Below are 27,298 nucleotides of genomic sequence, written 5' to 3' on the forward strand. Positions count from 1 at the left end.
GGAGAGGGGGGAGGGGCTTGGCCGGGCCGGCAGTCGCGTCATTTTACGCACGTGCGTGAGCGTGCCAACTCCTCCTGTGGAGAGGGGCTGTCACGTGAGTCTGACGGCGTATGCGCTTCCGGGTGAGCAGGGGCGCGCAGCCGAGCGGGCCGTTTCCGCGGTGGCGGCGCGGGGGAGGCCGCGGCCCGTCCCGTCCTCCACCTCCTCCCCCCCACACCCCGTCCGTCTGCCGCCAGGTACAGCCGCGGAGGGGGGTGATAGCGGCGAGCCGGGAGCCGCGGCCGCGGCCCAGACGGGCTGTGCGGGCGCAGGGCGGGGTCGCGGCCCGGCCGGCCGCCGGTGCGCGAGTGGCGACTGGGCCCAGTCAGGAGCCCTGGGGCGCTGAGCGCCCACCGGGGCCGTGCTCGCATGCGCCTTGGGCCTATGAGCCGGAGCTGAGCCGCGCCGGTGACTGGCCCAGCGGGCTCGCGGGGACGGCGAGCAGGGGCCGCCCCGCGGGAAGCGGAGCGGAGCGGGCTGGTGCTGCCGCCCCGCTTTGCCCGGCTCGCCGCTTCCTCCGCAGGCGCCGGTCTCGCTCTGCACGGCTTCTGGTCGGCGCTGGGAGCTGCGGAGGGAAGGGTTTGGAGCACGTAAATGTTAGCTTGAAAATCCTTTCCCCTGCCTGGTAGGGTAGTCGCTCCAGAGCAGCGCAAACCCCAGCCTTGTTGTCACTAATGAGGTTGTGGGTTTGTCTTCAGCTACAGACGTTCGTGTCCGTCCGTCCGTCCCCCCCTTCTGTGGCTGAATAATGAGTGGGGGGTGTGAGTGGAGTAACTTTATCCCGTGTAGGTTTAACAAATGCACAGTATAGAGGTATGTCACAGAAGTTAGAGTTGCTTTCTAGTGCCTTTTATTTTAGTTCTTCCTTATTTCTAGCTACTAGTGTAATACACTAAGTGGTAATTGATTATTTCTGGTTAATTTGTATGTGTATTTAAATCTTACAAAGGAATATTGATTGTATTTAGGCAGGGTATAAATTCTTTTTGACTGTTGTCTGACAAGTTAGTATTTACCTTTAAGTGAATCTCCATGATTCAGAAATGCAGATTCATTTATTGCTCTGAACGTGGAGTTTAAAGTAGTATCCTCGGAGATGAAAGCGTTTTCAAAAATCTTCTCTTTTAGCTGACTGATTTCTCCATGCTTTGATGCTGAGAGAAGGGAGTAAAAGGAGATGAAGAATTGATTTGTTATTAATTGAAGTCTTTGCATCACATCGTTATGTGAACTTACAAATGATAAAAGTTTGGATATCCATCTTCAGATATGGGAAATGTTTCCTGGGGTCATGGCCAGTGTGGCCACATCCTAAAAGGGCTATAAAAACACTTAGAAATTAGAGTGAGCTACACCATGTGGATGTGTGTACTAGAATCTATCTCTGTTCCTTACTTTTGGCTTGCTGTAAAATCAAACTTGAAAAATACTCTTAGAGGCACATCTTTAAGGCCTGGAACCTGGAATTCACTTAACTAACAGATAATGTTTCTGTTGAAATGGTGAAGGTGAAACGTAGGAAAAAAAAAAAGTAGACAAACCTTTTTTGGAGTTGATTTCAGCTTTCTCAGACTGAAACATGCTGTTCTTTGCTGGTCAGTATAGTTCAGTAGTGTGCTCATCCTTGCAATTTTCTTGTAAAATAAACTTTGTACTTACCCTATTTCAAATGCTGAGGTGCTCATCAAGGACTGAAAATAGGTTCTTGTGTTAGATAGGCATGTATGACCATATAAATGTGTAACAACTCATTTATTTGTGTGTCCTTTTGAGAACTCAAGGTTGAAAGTCTAAAAAGTAATGTTTGCAAGGGATCTTTAACTTGATGAATAAAATGATCTCGTGTATTCTGTTAAGTATCTGTGACAGATTAGAGTCTCTGTTTAGCTATAAACTAAATTTTTAAAAATGGCAATTTATAACCAGCTTCTTAATTCTGTTGTATTTGTTACTCCAGCACCTACCAACTAAGCCAGATTGGTATTAATGAGACAACTCTGTAAATTATCTAAATTATCTCTTTTTCCAGAAAGAGGGATGGGAACACTGGTGTTAGACTTCTGGTGCAAGCAGTAATACTCTTCAGATGCAAACTTAAGTAGGTTCAACCTGATGTTCTGGAAATGGAAATCTGTTTATTAGCTGTAGTGAAAGAGTAGTGGGTTTGAGTGATGTGTTCTCTTGTGATGCTTTTTTTTCTTCTGTAATATCATAACTTGCCTATTGAGATACTTAAAAGTATAAAAGGCATTGTTGAGCCCCCCTTGCAGTAATAGAGCAGAACCCCATGGCAATCCTGCATCTGGATGTTTTGATGTGTTGAGGTTTCTGACCTTTAGATAGCTCCCAATCTACCAATTCCATTTCTTTAAGTAAAATGGAAAGTAATGGGCAATGGATAGTAAAATTGATCAGGCTTGCTGTTCTCAGAAACCATGACTTCTTGAGTTGGCCATGAAGAGTGCTAGGATCAGGTAGAAATTACTTGCTTTTCTTCTACGTGACTAATAAATAGTTGCATTGTTACACTATATTACATTTTTCAAGTTAAGATTTTAGATCTCTGATTTACAGCTGAATTAGAAAGACTTCGGCATAGTTAAAACAGCACTACTACAGCAGGTGTAGGAAGACTATTCTAAACTCTGCTTTAGTTTGTATAAGCAGAAATAGTAGATTTTTTTCTCCTGCTTTGTAAGCATTTATATTAGTGATGTAAAATTATTCAGTAGTTGAAGTCAGCACTTTCCTAACTCTCTTGAGATTACCCTTCCTCCTTAATTTCTCATTCTTCTAGTTGACAAATGATAGTGCATTTGTACATGAGACTTTAAGTCTAAACATCAAAAACAGCTACTTACTCTGCGTGTTAAGTAGGATGCCAAAAACCTAAATTCGAGAGTATGTGATGTTGAACTTGCCTTGTAAGTTGTTGGCAATTATACTACATGGTAGTGAATGATTGCTTTCAAATCTACCTTAATAAGTTGCTGATGAGAATTCCGCCAAGTAATGCGAGAAGCTTTTTTTTTTTTTTGAAATATCTTAAACTTTGATTACAATGTGAGTAACCTTTAAACTCTGTGCCTGTCTTAGTGTATCAAGTTTATCTCAATGCAGCGAAATACATGCAGGTCAGAATTGCTGCTGTACCGAAATGCTGTGCATCTGAAACGAATAGATGTTACTTGGTGTTTGGTATTCTTCAAAAGAGTGCAGCACAGTGATAGGGTTGGTTTGTGGTGGTGTTTTGTTTTGTTGTTTTTTTTTGTGTCAGTTTTCTTCATTTCTTCATCTGTCCCTTAAAGTCATCGGTTTAGATTTTCTTTTAGGTTTAGTGTCTATCTGTTTACAGTGAAGGGCGTATTTGCATCAGATGGGCTGTTCCACACTGATTGTAACCACTGTATTGGCTTAACTGCGTAGGGTAGCTTGTGAAACTTCTCGTGTTTCGTCTCAGTGTTCTGAAACAAATGCATAAAGAACTAGGTACATATTCACTGTTACTACTGATCACAATATGATCTTATCTCCAAGCAAAGATTTAAAATTCATTGTTGCAAACACTCGGCAGGTTAGTACGCAGGAGAAACTGTATGCTGAGAGTATCAACATCTTAATGAAAAAGAAAACATGTTTCATGAGGAAAGTCATATGATTCAAGCAGCAAATAACTACCCCAAACAGCATGTTAGTCAAAAAGGACAAATAGAAAGAGGGGAGAGCTGCCAGGAGAATTGCTGGGGGCAACTTCTTGGAGGTTTTGTGCACAGGCACATGCTGCCAGCAACTGAGCGGTGCAGGGGCTGATCGATTCAAACAAGGAGTCTGACTCTTAGGAGGAACCAGGTTGCTGCCATCTAGAAATTTTACTTCAATTTCCTAGGTGAGGGAAGCAGGGAAATGTCAGTAAAATAGGCTTACATTTTGGTCATTAGTGTTTAATTTGTCTCTGGTGCTCCAGCTTTACAAAAAATAGTCTTTTAATTTTTTTTTCACTAATCAGCTTCTGTAGTGTAGCTTTAAGCATTGCAAGATGTTTTAAAATCAGTCTATGGTTGTAATTGGGTCAGGGGAAAAGAAACTGAGATTTGTCGTGAAAGGTGATCCCACAGAACAGTAAATGTAACTTGTTTCTTTTTAGCCACAGAAAAAATAAATTGTCTCTCTGGCTTAATTAACAGTATGATTGCATTCAGTCTTTCTACTTACTGGTGTTCTGTGTTGATTGCTTCTTTGCATTTAAAAATACCATTCAGTTTCCTGGTTTGATTAGTGTTGATTTTCTTAACGTCTTCATTGCTTGTTTACCTCTTCCTGTCAATCTTCAGAGTGAACACAGCCAAGAGCTTCAACTGGATTGGACTTGTATGTCAGCAGAATGGTTTATTATGTTCCATTACTGGGGATTCCTTGTTGCTGGTGATGGGTGAGCCTGAAAAAACACAGCGTGACTTGCACGTCATAGGGTGAGTTGCACTTTCTGAAATAGCTACCTTTAAAATTTTGGGGTTTTTTTAAGAATTGTGTTGTATTTTTGATCTGATCACCTCTTTGCTTGTTTTTTTTTTTTTTTTTTTCTCAAAATATACACTTATTCAATATCTCCTATAGAATCTAGAGAGCTGACAAGTTTCTTACAGTTTGGAGTGAACTGATTGTAATCCTAAATGATAGATCAGGTTGCTTAGGGCCTTGATTTTAACTGAGAGGTTGATCGTGCTTAAGCAGGGCATTGGACTATACGAGATCCCTTCCAACTTAAGTTATTGAATGATAAACCATTCCATAAGCAGTTTTGTATAAAGAAAAAAAAAAAGGAAAAAAGGAAACAACCTATAAACTTTCCCTGCTTTTTTTTTTTTTAATTTCTTTTCTGCATAATACCTCAACTTGGTGGTAAGCGAAGGTTGTGTTGCAAGTGTGGGAATTACAATAGTATTGTACTAGCGTCTTCTGCTGTGTTCCTGCAGCTCCTCTTTAGCCCACTGTCCTGAAGACAAGAGGTTCTGGCTGATCAGGAGTCGCTATTAGCAATTCAAGTTGACTGGAGAATGGAAGGTGTTGAGTTTAAGGAAGAATGGCAAGATGAAGATTTTCCAAGGTTTTTATTTATTTAAATTTGTTAAGTAATTCAAATCAAATGCATATCATCCAGAATGAGCTGCTACTTTATCTTCCTGGTGAACTAACATTCAATAATAATCTTGAAGTGATTTCCATTGATATAGTGGTCTTGAGAAGGTTTTGTGGTATGTGTCTTTATGGTCTGGAAAGGGATCGTTTCGTGCTCATGTGTAAATTATGTAATACAGGAATGTCACTGTTGAAGTTTCCAGGGTTACTAGAGTGAAAATGTCTAAGTTTGGCTTTGTTTTCTGTGGTAATCTTTTGCAACTACATTGTTTGCATATTATTACCAGTGTCTGAAGGCCCAAATATTTCACAAAGCAACATTTCTGAGCAAAATTTTTAACAGTTAAGACTGCTAGTGGTGCTTGGGCCTACAAAGAAACTAAAACAGCTGACTTCTGAGGCATTCTATAATAACATGACTAAACTACTTCTGTAATGTATTTAATGTCAAATTTTTTCAAGCAAAAATATGACAAGTTTTCTTAAGGGTGACATGCAGTAGTGACAACCAGTATTTTGGCATTTGTCACATCAACAGATGGTCACTTGAATGCTGTAAAGAAATTTTCTGCTACTCGGGTGCTTTGTTTACTGAAAGCTTGAACTTAGGCTATAAGTAAATTTAGTTCAGTACTATCCCACAGTGTTTTGGTGTGTGGGTTTGTTTTTTTTGTTTTGTTTTGTTTTGTTTTTTTTTTTTTAGCAGTGCCGAAGTCTAAATATTTGGTATTTAGCTGGCTGTTTAAAAAAGAAAAAAAAAAAAAGTTTTGTAACAATAGATCCTATTTTGTGCACCAGGCCCCTGCCAGAGGATGATCCTGTTGAGTCGGATATATTGGCTGCAGCTGGAACAGAAGGCGAAGCTGGTAGGAACATTCCACTCCAGTCAAGCTGACTGCTTCCTACTTGGATGGCTGTTTTAAAGCTCCATTTTGTTTTAGGGTGTTTTTTAATATGGGTTGGTGGGTTTTTTTGAGTCAGGCTTGAGGAAACAGAATTTGTTTGTTGCACTCACTTCCTGACCTGTCTTAAAATCTTGTTTCATTAGTTAGCTTCTGTGTATCAGTTAGGGCCCACCTTAACTTCACTCCAAATCTCAGACCTTTGTGGCCTTTTAAGAATGTTGCCTGTCAGAATGGTCAGAGGGGAAATAGTAACGTTTTGGGGTTTTTTTACATTTTTAAATTTTTTTGTCTTGTTTCTCTGCTTTCATTGTGGCATTTCCAGTGCTGGATCAGTCATTTTATTTTATTCCCTGCTTTTGACTGTTGTCTAAATCACACAAGTATTTGCCTTTTGTCTCAAAGTGTGCTGTGTATTCACCTAATAGTTTTTTAATTTTCTGTTCTCACTGTTGTCTGTCAGCCTTCTTTTTCTTTTTTCTTTTTTTCAGTTTGTATATTTTTTTTATTTCATCAAAGATGGTTATGATGTTATCAATACCTAACAAGGGCTAGGGACATGAATGTATTGGATTATTTACAAGTTTTATTTAATATAACATCTAGAACAACTTGTGGTACACTTTGATATGGCTAGTATGGGTAATAGTTGCTTAGGTGGTGGCAGCACTTCAGGTTTTTCTTCTGTGGGGAGTATGGTGCTCTACCACTGTGATCATAGTGTGTATGCAATTGGGTAAACTTACAGTCTTAAGGACTTGAGAATTTTGACCTCCAAGTGCTGTTCTTTTCACCCTGTGTTTAATTCTTATTCCAGATACATTGTTTAAATTATGGTCATTAACTTAGAATGCATTCTGAGAAAGCACTGTGCTCTTCTGTCTTGTTAATATGTTTATCTAAACTCGCTTTAGCTTTGAAAATAAATAATTTGCTTTTTTAAATACAGAGGTTAATGGAACCAAAGTGAGGAAGAAACTAATGGCTCCCGATATCAGTTTAACTTTGGATCACAGTGGGGAATCTGTTTTGTCTGATGACTTGGATGAGAGTGGAGAGATTGATTTGGACAATTTAGATACTCCTTCAGAAAATAGCAATGAGTTTGAATGGGAAGGTAAGTGTGGTGTTACTTTTGTCTGATGCCCTAAATTATTTCTATTTTCTTATGTGCAGGTCAACAGTTTTTCAGGTGGGAAATAACTATGACTTAATATTACAAGAGGAAAAATATAAAGGGAGTGATTAGACTAGAAATAGGAAATAGGTGCAGTGAATTTTTAAAGAGCAAATCAGACCTCAGCTGACTAGTAAGCAGGCAACATAATAGCCGTAAGTCCAAATAAACTTAGGTGAATGTCATTAAACACCTGCAAGACTCAAAGTTATGGAAAATCCTCTCCATTACAGTATTTTTAAAACCAACCTGGGGAAAAAAATATCAAAGGTGTTTTACATGTATTACAGATCAGTGGAGGGGAACCATATTAATGGATCTAGATTATAGATTAGTCAGAAATTGATGAATTGCAAGCCTTTGTATTTACGGAGGACTGAACGATATTTTTTAAAATATTGAGTAACACCTGATTTCATATCTTGCTGCGTCAAGAATGGCAAAAGGTCAGTAGCCTTAGAGTTTGCATGCTTTCCAGATTGACTGAAAGTGGTAGAAGAGCCTCTATTATGTGTCAAGGTGTTCTGAAGTGACTTGATAGGAAGTTGACTTAGCTATAGTCACACTAGTAATGATCTTAATTTTAAGAAATTAGTAGACAATCTTTTTCTTACAGGCAAAACATGGAGATTCTAACAAATTTTATTTGAGGTAAAAAAGTTCTGTGTAGGAGTTAAAGCAAAAGTTTCAAACTTGAAATTTAATTATGTTTTAGGGCCCTTTTATGTAAGCCAAGAACTGTTGTGTCAGTCAAACAGTTGGAGTTTTTAACTTCTGTAAACTTCATGACTTAATAATGTCTTTTTATTATTTATTTATTTAGTCTGGAAATAAAATAATGAGTAAACAGGAAGCTCTCTTTTCACTGTTACGTATGAAACAGTACCTGTTCTTCATTCCACAATAGCTTATAAACAGAGAAAGAAACACTTTTAGAATAAGAGTTTTCTTTAAAGTAGCTAAAGACATATTGCAGGTCAAGTTTTTGTAACAGAGGCTGTGGGTTTACCTGTGTAAAAAGATTTTCATCATTTTAGTGAAGAATTGATATTTGGGATTAGTTTTGCAATGATGTGAAGGAAATGTTCCGGATGTTTGTGCCTTGTTTTTAAAAGTGGCTGAAAAGGGTTTCTGTCTTTTCTTCCTTTAATGCTGCTGCCTTCATTTTCCTGGAAGGATAGTTTCAATTAACAGCTTTGTCTTGGGAACAGACAACTAACTTGCAGTAGGTTTTTCTCTCTTTGGGTAAGGTCTATGCAACAAAGTCAAGAATCATAATTTAATTGGAGCAAATTGTTTTACAGATTGCTGTCAGCATAAATTTCATACGTATTGATTGCACACACATGAATAGATTTAATTTCTAGTAGATTTGCCTGCATGTCTGCTTGCAAGGTACTGTCAATGTCTTAAATCATGCTTTTATGTAAATCTGTGATCAAGCAACTTGTGTAATTATCGTTGGAGTTAACCACTTTGTCTATTTTGGTGAGATTCGTCATGGTCTGTGTTCTGAAAGCCTACAATTAAATAGGCTTCCTACACGAATGGAAATTTGTCATGTACTTTAATATAGAATATTACAGTCAATGGATAACTGCCAACATAGAGTATTTTAATAAAATATATATGACACCCATGAGATCCTATTTTGTAATGACTGAAGGAATTAAGTCAGCTGATATGTCTGACTGGCTAAAGAATATTAAAATAGATTAAATAGCAAAGTGGTTAACCTGTGTTGTAATTGATTGTCACTATACATAGTATTCATAATGGATCTTGAATATGTTTTAACTTTGGCAGATGATCTTCCAAAACCAAAAACTACTGATGTAATTAGAAAAGGATCACTTACTGAATACACTGCGGCAGAGGAGAAAGATGATGGTCGACGCTGGCGAATGTTTAGGATTGGAGAACAGGACCATAGGGTGGACATGAAGGCAATTGAGCCCTATAAAAAAGTTATCAGTCATGGTGGTAAGGATTAGTGATGTGCTGAGGGGAACTGTTGAGACACTACTTCTTTAGGTGGAGTTGGGGTGGCACAGGTAGAGCTTTGTGCATAAAGGCTCACATGATGATTCATTTGTTGCAGTATTAAGGCATATGGTTGATTCAGTATTTTTTCCCTATTAAAATAAAGTTCCAAAATGTACACGTGCTTAGATGAAGCTACTAAGATACACATTATGTAATAAGATGTACATATAAGTTCTACAGTGTCAGTACCAGTGCCAACGGTATAATTTTTGGGGGTTTAAGAGTGTTGAAAGCGTTAACTGCAGATCTACAAAGGCAGAGATCAATTTAATGACTCTTCCCAACAGTCTGTGGAGTTTAGGTTGGAAGAAAAGTTGACTGTATAAAATGTTATTAAATATACTGAGATATTGATTGTAGGTACAGCATTTGATTTACATCAACTTCAGCTATTTCTTTAGAAGTAGGCAAACCTGAAAAAGAAATCTTAAGGTTTTCTATAACTGTACAAATCCATCCATATAGAATAGATATTTGTAAAACTCTTTAAGGTAAATAATGTAAAAGCTTACGGAATATGCTTGACTTTGTGTAAATGTAGTCAATGTATAGCCACCTTTGTCGCTACTGTCCTTTTTTGTTTTGGTTTTAGGTTATTACGGTGATGGGTTAAATGCCATTGTTGTGTTTGCAGTTTGCTTTATGCCTGAAAGTAGCCAGCCTAACTACAGATACCTAATGGACAATCTATTTAAGTAAGTCATCATCTGCCTCTGAATACTGTCTTAATTTCGCATTGTGAAACTTAGTATTTTAATGTAGTGGCAATTACTTCTCTCTTTTTTTTAATGAAGTTTTTTATGTTTCGGATGAGGGACAGATAATAAATAGAAAAGCAATTACATCTGCTTCCACGGGAAGAAAAAAATTATTAGATGTTGGTCAACACTGTTGCCATTCTTTTTTTAAATATATTTGAGCACTACTAGGAATTACTTTAATATCCACAGATCTTCACTTGCAAATTTTCTTTGCTTGTTTCTGCAGGTATGTAATTGGCACTTTAGAGCTGTTAGTAGCAGAGAACTATATGATAGTTTATCTGAATGGTGCAACAACACGGAGAAAAATGCCAAGTTTAGGCTGGCTTAGGAAGTGTTACCAGCAAATTGATAGAAGGTAAGAAGCTCTGCAGTGTTTTTGTACAATATTCACATGCTCAGTGATATACACATTTAGGAAAAACTGCTGTTTAATATGCTGGCTGGTACCTACTGGTTAAGATTTAATTAAGCAAATTGCTTGGTGTATTGAAAACCTCTTCCTAAGCTAGACAATGTGGAATAATGCTGTAGGCAAGCCAGGTTTTTTTGTTGGTTTTTTGTTTGTTTATATTTTAGTGAAAACAGTTGTGTTAGAATACTGAATACCGTTACCATGTAGGGTATCCTTAAAACTTCATGTATTAATATGATAAGTTAAGAAGGGGGTCCTTCGTGAACCACTTCATCATTCGTTGTGTAAAAAGATTCAAAGAAACTTCTCTTTTGAATGTTATTTCCTTGTCACTGTTGTCAACCTGGTACTACATCTTAAATTTTGACTATACAATTGTGTGGGTGTTTTTTTTTTTTTTTTTCTTCTGGCAGATGGTAATTTCTAATAATGGAATATTGGAATACCAGATTTATGTGACAGTTGTGCTTGCAAAAATATATTTTTATATATTAAAAAAACTCTTGTCATGCTGCCTTTTTGTTCTAGTAATTATGTCCACTGTTTGAATTCTTCAGGTTAAGGAAAAATCTGAAATCATTAATCATAGTTCATCCTTCTTGGTTCATCAGAACACTTCTGGCCATCACAAAACCTTTTATTAGGTAATACTCTGGAAGCTATTTCTTTTTTTGCTCTTTTTTTTTTAAATAATCCTAACAAGTGTTTACTTTAAACTTCAAAAACTGTTTTAATATTGACTTACTGAAAAAAAATTTAAGTTGTAATTGTACCCTGCGTTTGTTCTTCCACAGCTCAAAATTCAGCCAAAAAATTAGGTATGTCTTTACCCTGGCAGAACTAGCTGAACTCATCCCCATGGAATACGTTGGCATCCCAGAATGCATAAAACAGTACGTTCTATTATTCAAACATGTTCTACACTGATCATGTTTTAGAACTGGTATATATTGTATTCAATGATTGGTTTGAATGTAATACTTTGCATTTAATAAAATTTAATTTAACTCAGATCATTGTTATCTCTAGGAGGAGTAGCCATGTTTGACAACATTGCTAACTACAGTTTGGTATGCAGTAGCTTGGATAGTCAAAATGTTAATGTATAGGGGTTTTCACGTAATTAGCAAGTTGTAGCGTGTGAATGTCTTCTAGAGGCAAGGCCTCATTCCAGGTGACCTACCCCTTAGGATACTAAACTGGCTTGATACTGAAATTCCTTATAGTATCTTCAGTGTTCATGCTAAAATGTGGAACAAGTTGAGTGGTGAAATATCACTTGGGTTGGGATTTCATTTAAAAGAAGAGCTGTGGTGGAAAAATGCTAAATCCCTAGCCGTAACAGTTCTAAAACTACTTTGGTGAAGAGGTGAAGGCAGCATCAGTGTCCTTGGTTTTCTCTTCCTCCTTCCCTCCATATATAAGTATTCATTTTAAAGTCAGCACAACTCTGCTCTCAAATATGATAATTATACTTTTGTCAATAGCATTTGTGGGTGCAGTAATAGAGTAGAAACCATAAACTTGGGTCTTAAAAAAATCCAGATGAAAATACTAACGATTCTGATGATAAATTCATCAGCCTATTAGAAGGTGTAACATACAAAATGGGATCAGCAACTGGGAATGCCATAAGGACAAATGGCATAGTCTCACTGTTGTGGAGAGAAGGGCACATCCATATTGGACAAATCCACAAATCCCTCCCTCCCCCTGCAAATGGCTGATTATTGCAGTAAACAGCCAGTATCAGATGCACAATTTAAGTTTTTATGAAATAAAGAAAACACAGTTTTCTTGAGGTGGGGAGGACAAACATGACAATGCTGAAGCAGCCTTGTGCTATCTTTAGAATATTTTTTTTTTTTTTTTTTTACTGGGGCTTTTGAAGGATGCGTTATGAATATGCAGGCTGTCACCCCACGTCTTGAAAAACTCCTTTCTGTATTGATTAACTTTCAACTGTTTTGCAAAGGCTGAACTTGGTTGACTTATGGAATTAATTCTCAGACTTCTGTGGAGGATTATATCTGGCTTCAAACTGTGACGAATATAGACTTTATATTTTAGTAATGAATGTTAATACTGTACAAGAAGTTGTATCGAATTCATATGTCGTAGTAACTAAATCTTAATGCTTCTTGTTTAATGCTTATAAATGTTGGAGGTATGATATATCTTTTTCTTAATTACGTCAGTTTCAAAACTTGGTATGTTTCTACAAACTGTATTGACACTAATACCAGTTCGCAGCTTCTGTTGAATTTGGCCTTCATATGTTATATTTACTGAATCAAACTTTTCCTCACCAAGGTATGAAGAAGAAAAGTTTAGAAAGAAACAGAAAAGGTATATTCATATTTTGATTAGGGTTGCATCCAGATAAGACGATTTGCACTGCAACTAACTCCCAGTTGATTGGCTTGCACAAAGGAATAAGCATTTGTAAATATAAACATGCACTAGTGACTAAGTTTTTATGCATGAAAGTAACTATACTGCCTGCAAGTACAGTTCATCTGTACAGTATCATCTAAAAGAACTCACCCTGGATGTTCAAACAGGTATTTGTGAATAGTCTCTGTCCTATTACATGAGATGCTCACTTGTAAGGGGGATATGTGGATTCTTAACTGAATCTTCAAGAGGCAAAAGTAGTGCTTCTGTATGAATTGATAAAATCAAGTTTCACTGTCTCTAACAAGAAGTGGTATCTGAAGGAAGAGCTGGATTTAGGCACCAAGCTGTAGCTATGCATCAGCAGAGATGCAACACTGGAAGAAGTTCTAATATTGAGTCTTGTATTTTGTATTTTTGGTATTCAATACCTTTTTAGTTATTAACTTGCACAGATGCAATCAAAATTAGTATTTTTAGTGCTGTTTGTATTTGCAGTGCCTATGTTCCTTGCTAATAAACATTGGATTTTCATTTTCTTAATATTCAGTCTCCTGCTAACTATTCAAGCTATTCCAGCAACTGATGAAACTTTTTGAATGGATATTTTATTTTTTCACTCTATCGCTAACAAATGTACTGATAGGTTTTGCTACTAACTTTGTTTTTTTTTATAATTACGGTTCCTGTGCACGTATAACTATTGAGGGAGGTTTATTGTCTAAATTGGGTAAGGGACGTAGAGAGGAACACTAGGCGTGCAAAATTTGGCCCAATTCTATTGCAAGGCCCATTGTATTCGGGATGCAAACCTGAGATATTCAAACAGTGATGTAAAACCTTTTTAAAATCTCCACTACAAGCAGCACTTTTTCATGTCCCTGTTGATATCATCACTTATACTACCATCACCTTTGTAAAAAGTAGTTTGTTCCTAAGTGAAACTTTCAAGTATAGAGGAGAGATCACAGACGCTATTTGAAACTGAGACTAATCAGGTTGAAAGCAGTTGTAGGCATTATTTATTATAATAGGGGGAAAGGAGATGTGTTGAAGATTAGTTACTAAACTTGTTGAGGATGGCAGTAGGAGTTGTTTGGCTGTGTGTATGAGACACTTTGGAAGCTAGAATATGATATACTTCTATGGATTTATATTGTCAGCTGTATTTTTATGCATAGCTTTTTTGCATTAGCTTACCATATTTTCTTACACTTTCTGTGATTAGTCCTGTAAGTCATGTCAAAACATGCAGCGAGGACAGGGATGAGTTGCAGCTGCGTACTGTGCAGGTGAACAGGTATTCAGCTAGGACTGTTGCTCCTAGGCAACACTGCTCCAGACCTACTGGATCCTTATATACTAGGTTTAGTTCTTACAGCTGCAAAAAAACCTCTGAAAACTTGCCTCCCTTTTCCTATGGGTTCATGGCCTAGAAGAGCTGCCATTTTTTTTATCACTTTGAAAAACTGGCTGATTATAGTTTGAGAGACTGGACAGGTAGGTTAGACAATTAGGTTGTTAGAAGACAAACTTGGCCTCAGCCTTTCTCAATTTGGAACTGCTGTTGGTTTTAAAAGTAACTTACCCCCATGCAAAACTGATTTTCTGGAAGATATGGTTAAGACTCGTTTGTTCTTACTGTAAAGAGAAAAAGTACATCTTGTGCGGGACTATCAACCATCCACTGATTTCTGCAAAGCAACGTTTTGTTTGCTAGTCCCAAGACAGATATTAAAAGGAAAAAAAAAAAGCCACAAATAAACAAAAGTTTTAGCAGCAGGATGAATTTTTCCTGTGTAATTGCAAGAGTCTTAGAACTTGTTAGGAAAAAGTATTGCAGTTAAGGACCCACTTCACTTTTGTTGATTCAACTAGCACTGTTACCTTCTTGCCTTAACTACTATAACATTAAAGATAATTCTGTGCTTATCCTGCAGTGTATGACTTCATCGAAGTAGTAGTGCTTGACAGTATTGTCATGTTACCTGTAAACTTGTATTCCTGCTTGCATTCATTAATAAAAGCACAGAACCTGCTTTTTTCCTTCTGTGCAAAAGCGCTTGCACTTTTCAAATGCTATAGTTATTTAAACGGTTTCTTAACACTTTTAATTAATTTCTACGGGGAGGTAGGAAAACAGTCTTTTCTTTAAAAAAAAAAAAGCATTGTTGTGACTGCATTCAATAAAAATCTTAATTTAATATTTATTTATTAAACTTTTTCCATGAAAAAGCTCTGTGTTTTCCTGTTAAGATTAATATTTTTTGCTTAATATATAAGCTATCAAACTAAACTACTTCTTAACATGTTTTTAATTTTACTGCTTTCTTTGCTAAGCAGAGTTGACCAAGAGCTGAATGGAAAACAAGAGCAGAAAAGTGAACAGTAAGTTTGGAGTCCAAACAAGACTGAAGAATATGCAGATGGAATGATGCTGGTTTTGCTCCATTTACAATGCATTCTCTGTGTGTGTATATATTATATAATCTGTTGCAAAAGGTGCTTAATTTCTTCGGACTAGCACACAATGGACTGCTTACTGCTGTATCGGTTTGTCTTGACTTTAATAGCTATGTTTATGTAATCATTTTATACTGCTAAATGTCAAAGAACCCTATGTTTTCAGAGGATGTTCTTGCAATTGTTTATCTAAATGATGCATGTTCTTCAGTAAAATATTTATATACCTAAATGTTAAAGGAAAGAGATAATATATATTTTTATGACTGAGCAATATATTGTGTGTACCTGCTGAAGGAATTCATTTGCAGGTAGACAAGGCCATAAGTTACATGTTGTTACTGTATAAATCTGTTTTGCTGTAAATGGTCAAGTGCATTTCTTTGTTGTCACAGAAGCCTTAATTTTTTTTGGATATTAACAATCACATAATGTAGTCTTTTACAAGTGTGGAGATCCTTATTTTTGTTCACATACCTAATACAAGCAGTACTCATTTACCTTGCTAGAGTGAGCTTGAGCTTTGGTGTCTTTTAGTCTGTTTTTCAGAGTGCAGAACTGCAGTTCTGTGAACTTCAGTCTGTTGGCCAAAGGGTTTAAGCCTAAACCACAATAGAAGCTGAACTGTTTCAATAGTAAGATATCAGACCTTTCTCAATTTAAGTTGCGAATTTAGATTCTGCTTCAGTAAATCAAGGCTATCTCAGCTACCAATAGGAAATGAGTTCGTCGCAGTTCTTCCTGGATCAGTAGCAGTTGTCATACTCAGTAGATCTTGGGAGTTGCATAGATATTCTGGTCGTACTATCTATTGTTTGCAGAGGTATGGGGAGTATTATGCTATCTGTGTCATCCTTGTAGACGAAACGTCCATTTCTAAAGCTCTTAGTTTGGCACATGATACCAGCACTAATTTCACTTAACAACAAGAAAAAAATTATTTAAAGGTTGGGGTTTTTTTTCTCCCCACAATGGTCGTTAACTTGTGTCTGTAAGAGGTGTTCTTGGACACATAACTAGTGTTTATAGGTTTATCAGGGCAACAGTAATTCACAGGTTGACACCTTGTAAAAGTTTGTAACATCTTTTGATAGTCACTGCTATTTCCCTGTAAGGACAGGTATACGCAAATAAATCCATTCAGGAGTTGAGCAATATAATATTGCAGCAAATATATTACATATTCACTTTTGGTTTTTAATGTGCTTACAATTTTGTCTTAATTGAGAACTGATATTTTTGGCATTATATTAAAAGTTAGTGTTACACAGTTCTCTTACTTAAAAAAAAAAAAAAACCAACACGGATCTGTTCAACCAGATTACTACCTGATGCTGATAAATAGCAGTCGAGAGAGTTCCATGGTCAAGACTTATTACCAATTAACAATTAATCTACTGTCTCTAACGATACACGTATGGACTCCAAGAGCATGTTCATGTCAGATATGGGCAAACTGCCCATGTCTCTGGGAGTTTATGTCTGCAACTCAGAGACTTTCATCTCAAGATCTAGGTACCTTTGTTATAGTAGCTTCTGTATCACAGTTTCACAGAGATAAATATGCAGGACATTCTCTTTCAGTAGACGATGCTGATTTCAAGTTGCCTTGCATCCATTCCATCAGGTTTTGATCTTGCTCTGAAAGCAGAAAACAAATGTGAACAGTTTCTTTGGGGCTGTCTTATCTCCTGCTTCATTTTCAGTGTTGACCCAGATTAATGTAAAATTCCAGTCAGTAAACTGGACGCTTCCAGCCTGTTTACTCCTGATACTTTCGCAGTGTGGAGTGTATGAACGTGTAAACCTCCTTGATTTTTTTACTGACTTTGGGGGTCCTAAGCTAGATACTAAGCATTCTGATCATCTCATTTCAAATTTTTTAAAAAAGTGTTCTTAGTAAAATCATATTCTTTGTAGAAGGATCGCAGTTCTAGATGTCCTGTTGCTTCCTACGCATATGGTGCGGTATAGAGTAGCCAGTCCTCTGTATAGGCCATTATTATCAAATGATGGGATTGTTATTGTTGTATTTCCTGGTGGCTGAGTGATCCTACAGTTTCTTGCTGCAGTAGTACTACTTTTGGAGATGTGTATGTGCTTACCTAATGGTTTATTTCTCTAGTATAAGTTTTTTTTGAATGAATGTACAGCACAACAGTTCTGTCCCTAAAGATACACAGCTTGAGAAACAGGTGTACTAAAGAATTATTCCCCTCTGACCTTTTGCAGCTCATCATTAAATGGTGAGGTGGATGTTTACAAAAAGCAAAGAGGTCCCAAAGTTATCTTGAACACAAATGGGTAACTTTTTGTCGAACTTACCTTTTTCTAAATTTATAAAATAATTTAATATATTTTAATATTTAAAAACATGAAAAGTTGGAATGTCATACTCTAATAAAAATTATTTCAAAACCTGAATGACTTTGTGATAAGATACAGTATTGTAGGAAATTCACCTTTCAATGGCACTTCCTTCTAAAAGTAAAACTCATGTTGCTAGAATACAGTTTGACCCCTGTCAAGAAAAGATAATTTCATGAGCCACTAATTTACCTTTGATTTGGAGGTCTCATTAGTTTATATATATATGTGTGTGGTAATAAGTCCTTAGTTATCTTCTGTTATTGCTGTGCGCAACTGAAATAGAGATGTTTGGGCTAGTGGCCTCTGTGTGGATGTGACATTTTGTAAATTGATTTCTACAACAGGATAAGTGTTCAGAAGTGGCAAGGATATTTTGGAGGTGTCATTAAAAACTGTTGTGAGTAGACTCTAGATTGTTTGACTGTTCTTGATGTTCTGCATAGTGTGGCAAAGCTATGTTCTGCTGGAAAGCAATGGAGGGGGAAGTATGAGGATTTAGGGTTCTGGGATGTTAAAATGGAGAATTTTTGATTAGTTAGAGTAATGTGTAACCTTGTTCATAACAACAAAGTTCAGCGTATTTTTTCCCTTTATTTTCAGCGAACAGGTGAAGAAGAGTACTTCTTACTGTGAGGAACTTTGTATTGAGAAACAGTAGTTATATTCGGAATTGCACACAATTAGTATATAGCCTGTGTTGGTTAGCATGTTTCAGCAGGTTTGTTGCATCCTACCCTTAAATGCTCTAATGACAGTTTAAAACCTTTGAGCAGTTAATTTGTGTCAGACTTCCAGATTAGATTACATGCTGGTGGTAATGGAATCTTTTATGAAATGACCTCAAAGTGTGTCATAGGGAGGAGAGGGTGGCATTGGTCCCCTGTCATGTCATCTTCATTCGTGTCATCTACTGTAATGTCTGTAGTCAACAGAAGATAATGGAACTATATTGTGAATGGGCACTTTCTAAACCAAATCTGTCACAAAGAAATGTTTCTTGGTGAAAAGGGTATTTCTTCCAGTGTCAAACTTTTTTGTGTGTATCCTATGGATTTATACAATATTTATTATGTAGAAAGATGGCTTAAATGCATCTCTTATCACTTATGACTTTAATTCTTGAGTCATTCCAGTCTCCCTCAGAAAAGTCTCCTATGAGGAACAGAGGGGAGAGGCATAGTAGCTTGCGTGGTTTTTGTAATCGCAGAAGTCTTACAAAGCTTTCGGTGTAGATTCTAATTCAATCCTTGCAGATGCAGGTCATTCTCTCAAGGATTTGTTTCACCGACTGATTGTTGGAGAGGCCTGAAGTAAGTGCTTTAATTATACTTTTTAAGGATACTTGGTTTTAGTCAGAGTAGCACTCTGAAATATAAGGAATATTTAAATATTCATATTCTGAAAGCCAGATTTTGCAGCTTTCCTAGCTTCAAAATTTTAAGTTGAACTACGCTGTTTCCCTTACCACATCTTGTTCCCTGTATTGTGTTAACAGGAAAAAAGGGCATTTTTTCCCTGTATTGTGTTAACAGGAAAAAAGGGCATTTTTTCCCTGTATTGCGTTAACAGGAAAAAAGGGCATTTGAGAAGTGAAGAGGGCGCAGTCTTGTTACAGTTTTTCATCATTCCCTTCAAGCATGACTGAGATCAGTGAAATTAAAGGCATTCTTTGCTCAACTAGATCTTTTTTTCAGTTTTGCAATCTGGACTGCCCAGATTACTCTGATTGAAACATAATGATTTTTTTTTTTTTTTTTCCTCTCCAGTATTGAAAGTAATCAGAGGTGAAGCTGCTGGAGTGTTTCCAAAAAGTCAGTTCCTTATCTTACCATGTCCTTTATTCTAGCTTGCTCAGCTGCTAGCTAACATTTATGACCTGGAATTCCAGGTTAATAATTACAAAAAATATTAATGGAAGACAGGTGTTCTGCAGTTTTTCTTATTCAGTCATCTGAACAAAGACTTTTTATTAAGAAGAAAAGCCTGAGTAGTGGGGTGCTCTACCAGTTGGATGGTAGATAGAAGGGTTAAGACATTGCCTATTAGTAAAGGTTAATATGTGTGATATGGGAAAGGTGCAGTGTTTAACAAATTGAAGCTGCAGTAGTCATGCAAAAACATAGGTTGTGAATCCTAGCTGCTCTAACTGGCTTAAGTTGACTATTCTTCCCAGATGTGACTATTTTCCTTTGCCCCTTTAATCTAAAGCTATAAAATACAAGACTTTTCACCGACCTCTGAAGAATGTTATGATCCTTTCTTTTTAAATGAGCTTCTCGTTTCTGTTTGCGTTCTACGGTGTGATGGAGTAATGTGATAAACACATTGCTGAATGTGCTAGTTGTTAATACTTATGGGAAACTTTTTAACTAGGAAAAAAAAAATGCTATATCCAATAAATACCTTTGGAAAAGGTCTGAATGTTTTATTTTACTGCTTAGGAATGTATCGATAATAGGAGAGTCTCTTGTGGTTCTGTGTGCCACCAGTACGTGATTTAACTTCAGTTCCCAAAGCATCGTAGCTGCCAGTCCACTAATCGCAGTGAAATGTAGCCGTTACTTTGGCGGGAACAAAGGGCCTGCGGCTCCGCCCCGGGCCCACCCACCGGGGGGAAGACGGACGGAGTCCTTCCGCTTCCGGGCCCTGGGGCGGGCGGAAGGGCCCTTCCTCTTCCGGCCGCCGGGAGCGGGTGAGGTTGGGGCCCGGGAGGGGGCCGCCCCCAGCGGGGGCTCCGGAGCTAAGCCCGGTGGGACGGCGCTGCCGGGACCGTGGCTGCTCACGGTTGCGGTGCGGCGGCGGCCGGTACCTTCCCGCGGGTTGGCTGGGTCTGGGGGGGCGGGGGGGGCGGGCGATGGGTCCCGGCGGGGCTAGAGGCCGCTGGGTCGCCGGCGCTTGGCCGCAGTTGCCGTAACGGCCTTCAGCGGGGGGCGGGCGGCGAACGAAGGCGGCCCCGTGCCGTGTGGGCGCACAGGCCCTCGGGTGCCGGCCCGGCAGCGGCGCCGCTCCCTCCCGGCCGCCCGCCTCTCTGCCGGGCGATAGCGCTTTGGGCTTTTGAGCGCTCTTGGTTGTCGGTGGGTGTTTGCGGAGTGGTTTCTTCAATTCTTCTTGCTCTTGCTGTGGATTATACGTTGAGGGCTCTGTTGTGTTTGTTTGTTTGTTTGTTTGTTTTTCTCTTTAATTTCTGGGTTTTGTTTTGTTTTTTAAATGAGAGCGGGGACATAGCAGGCGTCCAGAGGCGTGGATGATCAGGGAGGTATCCAGCCATGGCATATCAGCTGTATAGGAACACCACGCTGGGCAACAGTCTTCAGGAGAGTCTGGATGAGCTCATACAGGTGCGTGTTGGGTTTAAGGTATGCGTAATGAGTTTAAAAGAAAGCGAGGTTAGTTATTAAAACGGGCTTGCGGTTGCTGTATCGGGGTACTTATGGCCAACGTCTGTAAAACTCACTGATTGAAATCAAAAGCTCTTGGTACTCCATTCACCTGGGAAGTCTTTTTCTTAATGTTCGAAGGAAATGACAAAGGAAAATGTTTTATCTAAGTGGCATAATCCCCTGTTGCGTGGCCCAGTAAATGAACAGCCAGATTAATCTGGAACACTGTAAGCGATTTCCTGCTCTTCTGGTTGTTTCCAATAAATATTTATCAGAAGAAATCTTTGTGTAGTACAAAAAAATCATGTTAGCACATCATTTCTTTTCTCAGAGTTAAACAGGAAAAAGGAAGTAAACACAGGAACATAATACTTCTGTAAATTGTTCTAGAGATCTGCTTCACCTGAACTTTGTTTTGATGTTTTTAATTTTTACTGCATTTTAACTTCTTGGTTTTTTTAAACTGCTTTAGTCACAGCAAATCACGCCTCAACTGGCCCTTCAGGTGCTACTTCAGTTTGACAAAGCTATAAATTCGGCACTGGCACAACGAGTCAGGAACAGAGTCAATTTCAGGGTAAGATAACAATATATAAAAGTTGTTCATGAGGTATAGTAACCAAGTGTTAATGCAGAACATTGTTAAAAGCTGTGTGCTCCAAGCAGAACCTTACCAAGGTCCCTTTTGACTCTGAAATAACGACTGTTTACATGTACATTTTTTATGTAATTGTAAGGCTTGTTATGTTTGTATTCTGCTAGGGATCTTTTGAAGGAATGCAAAAATCAGAAACAGATTTGGTGGGTGGATGAAAACAGGGGAAGGGGAAGAGGGAAATGCTTTCATGGGTGGCATTGCCACCCTCAGTGCCTTGCAGATGAGGAAAGAGCCTTTTGCTTCTCTCAGTTGTCCCTAGCAGAAGGGAGATGAGGCCAGATTTTCAGCCACATCTATAACATGAAGTGAGACTAGAGAGTTGCAGAGCTACGCTTAACACAAGTCACTGGGTCATTTTGTAGCTATTTTCTGTACATATCATAGAAAAAAAAAAAAAAAGTTGGTTTTTTTTTTCCCAGCCAGCCACCCTACTTAATGTCAGATAGCCCAGATAGTAAGTATGGAATATGATATAAATAAATTGTTAAATGTCAACTTGATTGTAATTTTGAGGGGAAAAAAAACCCCACCACAAACAAAACCAAAACAGTTGTCCTGTTAATGTATGTCCTAATGTTTCCTCTACAGTGTATGTAGAATACATTAATGAAGTGAGCTCTTAAGGTTTTAGATTTTTAAACTGTATAGATGTGTTAAAAAGAGCATAACTTTTTTTCTCTAATACACTTAACTTGCTTTGTGTATGTTATATGGTATAGAAAACTGTTCAGAATGTGTTTAGTGGATAAATTTAAAAAAATGTTATGTGGAGCTTAAGCTCAAGAATATCAGTTTAACATGTGAAGATGAAGGCTAAAAGATTTACATATCAGTATCCCCAGTAATACATCAAACATGAGGGTTACCCCTTTATGTCACATAGGTCAGTTTTGTCATGTTTTATTTAAACTATCACTTTATTTAAACAATTGCAGAATTCACATCTTGTTATGATCACTGCTATGACTGATTTTTCTTATGGCCTGTGTTTTAAGAAATCTTCTCTGATACTAATCCATTATACACATAAGAAAAGTTATAAAACTTCTTGGCGTACCTGTACCTGTGAAACTTCCCCTTGGATAGACACTAATTGTCACTACATGGTCTTGAAAATTTTAGCCACTGGAGGGCATTTAAACTACAGTTTTTCTCAGAATTGCTTGCTTGCCAAGTTTGTTTGCATTCAGGTTCACAGCTGGCTTTATGGCAAAACCTAGTTCTAGAAGGTATGTAGTTCAGTAGATAGTAAACATCATATTTTCTGTTACTTTTGGGATGCATCCTATAGAAAATGTCTCTTGTCTTTTTAAAGGGGTCTCTGAACACATACAGGTTCTGTGACAACGTATGGACATTTGTACTGAATGATGTTGAATTTAGGGAGGTCACTGAACTTGTGAAAGTGGATAAAGTGAAAATTGTAGCATGTGATGGAAAAAGTAAGTATGGAATATGATATAAATAAGCTGAGACACAAGACTTGTTCATTTATAAAAAGCTTTGACCAAATGTCTGATTAAAGCCCAGATTGATTGTATTATTTAGACAAAAGTAGGGTTCTGCACTCCCTTTTATACATGATGAGAAATGAAACAAAAGCAAGCTAAATGCTTCCCTAACTCATAAGTACTGAAATAGCAATGGTTAAGAGACTGCTCTATACCTGTTGTTGGGAAGTACATACTACTAGAGCAATTAGAAAGTCGGAAGTAATCTTAATTGAATTTCTTTGCGGTGATTTTTCTAGTATTAACCTGTTTGTTAAAAGAGGACCATGTTTTATTGAATTCAAGGAGTGCTTCATCAGTCTGAGCAATTGTCTGAGAAAACCATCTAAGCATTTGTTTGCTGGATTTGATAATAGGGGACCCAAGCACAGGAAAAGCTTATGCTAGGGTTCGCAAATTGCGTTATAAGATTTATATATTGCTCAGGCCCACTGTATGTACACTGCTTACGGGAGTTTATGTTCCATGTCTGCTTGACTGAATTACTTTTGTCAATGTTCCTTGAAATTCTTTACTGGAAAAAGTAATGTAGTGACTTTTGTGGCAAGCTGGTTTATAACTTTTCAAACAATCAATGTGGAGGCAGAATATCGCTAAAGATGTGTGAAATGGTGCCACTTGTTGCAGCCCCGGGGATTGATGCTAAAAGGAAGAACTGAGAATGGAAAATGCTTTATTTAAATATACTCTAGACCTCTGAAACAAGTTCTTCATGGCTTCCCGATCCTGGCATGACTATAGTAGTCACTTCAAGATATGTTAATATTTTGGTTTTCACCTTGTGCTAAAAGAGCCTGCACCCTCCAAGAAAGTTCACTAAGAGTCTGATTTGAAGAACTGGGTAACTTCAAGTTGCTGTTAACATTACAGCCTTTTATTCCCCACAAGAAGTTGACTTGCTAAAGGAGCACAGTAGAAAGTGACTTGTCTTTATCCATATCCAAGTTATATATTTTTTCCATCACTCTAAGAACAAGAAAGCAGGATTGGTAGGAAATCGCACCAGAAATTGCACTGGTGTTAATTGGTGCTTCTGACAAAAGTTCAGAATGGAGAATTGCTCACAGTTGTTTTATGGAGATCGTGCTCATTCTTGCATATGTCTCAAAATGCATAATAAACTATAGCCCGCGCTCCACAGGAGCTTATGCTACTGTGTGTGCAAAACCCTTTCCCTTTAGTAGGTCATGTGATTTAGCCAGATGTGCTTATGGCTGACAGCAATAAAGTGTTTGTGTATCATTGTAAGTTAGAGCAAAGCTTCTTGTATTTTTAATGCCTTAATAGAAAATGATGTGTGTGCACAACCTTGCAGTTTTGTGCTGTCTCTTTTCAATGTTGCTAACAGAAGTGAAACAGCACAAACAGTTCATGCATCACATTGGTAGCAGTGGAGGGAATTAAGTAGGTACAGAACATGTTCTAAATCCATGGGGAATGCTTTTGTGCTTGGGGAAGGTATTAGAGAGTGGTATTGGTTCTCTTTAATTTATACTCAACTATATTGGGGGTATGTATTACTCACAGTTTATTTTTTCTTTCCTAGACACTGGTTCCAATACTGCAGAATGAATAGAACTGTGGTTTGTCTGCAATGTTTTCTGTTAATATGCAGCACTTTCTGGAGAGAAGCATGGGAAGGACTGTGTTCATACTTAATTCTTGTGATGCAGATGTGAGTTAATCCATACTAGAAAGCGTCACAGAATGACAGCCGAAGAAATACCTGTAGCATTTCTTCAGTTCACCTTATAGGGCATGAAAACAATGTTACCTTTTTTTCTTTTTTTTTTTTTTTTTTTTTTTTAAACTACAACAGATACTGTTGCCTTTTTGGTTCAAAATAATTTCTGTAATAAACTTTTATTTAAAAACTTGTGAAAGAATGATCATTGGAAAACTTTGTTTAAAAACAATCATTAATATAATACATTATGCCAATATTATCTAAGTGTGTTTAGAGCAGTGTTGCAAATGCAAAGCTCTTTCAGTTACAGGGTTCCAATACGGTTACACTGATTGGTATTGCAAGAAATGTCTGTTTCAGAATGAGGGAGGAGGACGTGAACAAAAGCTTAGCAGCTCATGCTGGCCAGTATAGTTGTCTGTTTGTTACTATCTTTCTGTCTATAAATTTGTCCATTTGGTACCCTCTGCTAATAATACACTAACCCAAGTATTGAAGTTATTGCACAACTAATCAAAATGAAATAATGAAACTGAGTCTCGTAAGATTGCACTACATACTCGACAAATGTTAGTGTGGCTTGTTTTAATGTTTTTCTAATTGTTTTTTGTATTTATGTGGAATACATTTAATTGGACACCTGGCTAACAGGATTTCGGTGAAAGAGTTTAGCTATGAATTTTGAGATATCAAATGGATAACTTTGTTCTTTTTAGACTTACACATTCCACTAAATAACTCCAATCAAGAAACCCTTAAAATAGTTTATTTGCTAGAATTGTGAATATAATATACTGACAGCTCATTTGTCTGATTTAACAGCAGTGACTGTTCGAGTGTGGTCACAGAAATGCTAGCTGCCGCAGCAGTGTCAAATTCATTTGTTTTTGACAGTAGGCTACTTACAGATCCCTAGAAACTGGAAATTGTGCAGAAGTAGTCAGGGGGTAACTGTTTTCAGATCAATCTAAATCTTTAGTTTGTGATGAAACCGGAGCATAATTTACATGTTGAAACCTTTCTTAACATGTCAGTGGCTCAGTCTATTAATTAAAGTAATAAATCTTTAGTATCTTCTAATACCTTTCCAGACTGATATGTTATGGTTCTCTAAATCCTTCCTTTGGTCTGTATATTTGGGGCTTAGTTAATGTCTGCTTCCCTCACTTCAAGTGGTTTTCTCTTTTTCTACATGAGATTCAATCTAGGTTTAAACATTTTTCGTTCTCTTATAATCACGTGGTAAACTGAATTTCAGCCCTTACAAGTATAAAAGTTTGCTGTCCCTACCTCTAACTCTTTGCCGTCTCTTCCTGCCTCTGGAGAGAAACTTCTCAGTCTCCAGTTCTCTGTAGCCTTTGGACTCCCTCCTAATGGAAATAAATATATATCATATTTTGTTCCAATTAAGTGTGCATTAGCATATTTACTATAGCATTTTTCCATTAAAACCAAATTTAATAGAGAAGCACAATTGTACTGATGATCTGAGATTACTGTGTGGGATGGATTTATGTTTACATTTCATTGATGCTCCTCTATCAGACTTGTTTTCAACAGTTGTATACTACAGCTTTAGCCTTCCTAGGCTTAGTGCTACATTAGCTGTTCAGTGAAAGGAAAAGAAATATTTAACTGAAAAAGAAAATAATGTATATATATACTAAGAAAAATTACAAACAAAAAGGAGAAATAATTTTATTGACAAAGATGTCTGCTACTTAGTAATCAGTGAAATTCAAATCAATGTGAGCAGGAAACAGAAACAATTATGTTCATAATTCAGGGCAACTTTACTGACTTGTTTAAAAAAAGAACAGTCCCATTGAAGCTCTAGACTTGGTCCTTTGGAAGGAGAAGGTGATGGGATACTCCCTGTGCTGATGCTTAACAGTAATACTTTAAATTGTATAGCATACTTCTCTGGTGGTTCCTATTTGGTGTGAAAACAGGTTTGAATATTGCCTTGCCTTGTAAGGGAGCATTTGAAAAGGAGATGGACATTCTGAAATGAATTTAAATGCTCTGTACCCAAGTCTTGCTGTACTGAAAAAATGTGCAAACTTAAGTGACACTAATGTTCTTGATTAGCTTGTTCAGCTGGAGTTAAGTGAGTGGCAAAAAATTACATAAATGAAAAATACGTTAAATGTTACGGGTGGTTCTGAACGGTTCTAAGATTTTTTTCTTTTGCTAATAATAATGTCTTAACAGAAACGCACAACAGACTGGAGCAGGAGAGCAACTGGAATAGGCGGGGGGAGGAAGTAATCTTCCTGGGCACAGTGATAATGAAGGGACTGTGTGCTAAAGGAATCTGTGCAATTTAGGCTGTGTGAAAGGCTAGAAAGCATGT

General features: G+C 37.5%; 2 protein-coding genes across 4 annotated transcripts; both read left to right on the forward strand.

Moving 5' to 3' along the window:
* Positions 1 to 121: 121 nt before the first annotated feature.
* On the forward strand, positions 122 to 18,117 carry BNIP2 (BCL2 interacting protein 2). 2 transcript variants are annotated; one of them, XM_082488519.1, is made up of 12 exons: positions 122 to 236; positions 4,371 to 4,508; positions 5,013 to 5,143; positions 5,974 to 6,041; positions 7,027 to 7,194; positions 9,061 to 9,237; positions 9,893 to 9,995; positions 10,288 to 10,419; positions 11,034 to 11,120; positions 11,271 to 11,369; positions 12,790 to 12,825; positions 15,217 to 18,117. In XM_082488519.1, exons 3-12 carry the CDS (start codon positions 5,094 to 5,096, stop codon positions 15,263 to 15,265), a joined length of 969 nt encoding a protein of 322 aa, XP_082344645.1. In that variant the 5' UTR covers positions 122 to 236; positions 4,371 to 4,508; positions 5,013 to 5,093; the 3' UTR covers positions 15,266 to 18,117. The 2 variants fall into 2 exon arrangements, with proteins under 2 accessions (XP_082344645.1, XP_082344646.1); XM_082488520.1 differs by lacking the exon at positions 12,790 to 12,825.
* A 2,255-nt stretch (positions 18,118 to 20,372) lies between these two features.
* On the forward strand, positions 20,373 to 26,356 carry GTF2A2 (general transcription factor IIA subunit 2). 2 transcript variants are annotated; one of them, XM_082488692.1, is made up of 5 exons: positions 20,373 to 20,398; positions 20,921 to 21,044; positions 21,559 to 21,663; positions 23,060 to 23,186; positions 24,802 to 26,356. In XM_082488692.1, exons 2-5 carry the CDS (start codon positions 20,973 to 20,975, stop codon positions 24,825 to 24,827), a joined length of 330 nt encoding a protein of 109 aa, XP_082344818.1. In that variant the 5' UTR covers positions 20,373 to 20,398; positions 20,921 to 20,972; the 3' UTR covers positions 24,828 to 26,356. The 2 variants fall into 2 exon arrangements, with proteins under 2 accessions (XP_082344818.1, XP_082344817.1); XM_082488691.1 differs by having other exon boundaries at positions 20,388 to 20,511; positions 20,919 to 21,044.
* The last annotated feature ends 942 nt before the right edge of the window (positions 26,357 to 27,298 follow it).

This window comes from Vanellus vanellus (genome assembly GCF_965231255.1).
Source record: "Vanellus vanellus genome assembly, chromosome: 11".
In the NCBI taxonomy this organism is placed as follows: Eukaryota; Metazoa; Chordata; class Aves; order Charadriiformes; family Charadriidae; genus Vanellus; species Vanellus vanellus.

What these genes read in the sequence shown, in the direction of transcription:
- GTF2A2 (XM_082488692.1), top strand. Translation starts at nt 20,973, where the DNA reads ATGGCATATCAGCTGTATAGGAACACCACGCTGGGCAACAGTCTTCAG. An exon ending in GTCTGGATGAGCTCATACAG is followed by an intron (nt 21,045 to 21,558) that starts GTGCGTGTTGGG and finishes AAACTGCTTTAG; the next exon opens with TCACAGCAAATCACGCCTCA. An exon ending in GGAACAGAGTCAATTTCAGG is followed by an intron (nt 21,664 to 23,059) that starts GTAAGATAACAA and finishes GTCTTTTTAAAG; the next exon opens with GGGTCTCTGAACACATACAG.
- BNIP2 (XM_082488519.1), top strand. Translation starts at nt 5,094, where the DNA reads ATGGAAGGTGTTGAGTTTAAGGAAGAATGGCAAGATGAAGATTTTCCA. An exon ending in CTAATGGACAATCTATTTAA is followed by an intron (nt 9,996 to 10,287) that starts GTAAGTCATCAT and finishes TTGTTTCTGCAG; the next exon opens with GTATGTAATTGGCACTTTAG. An exon ending in TTTAGAAAGAAACAGAAAAG is followed by an intron (nt 12,826 to 15,216) that starts GTATATTCATAT and finishes TTTGCTAAGCAG; the next exon opens with AGTTGACCAAGAGCTGAATG.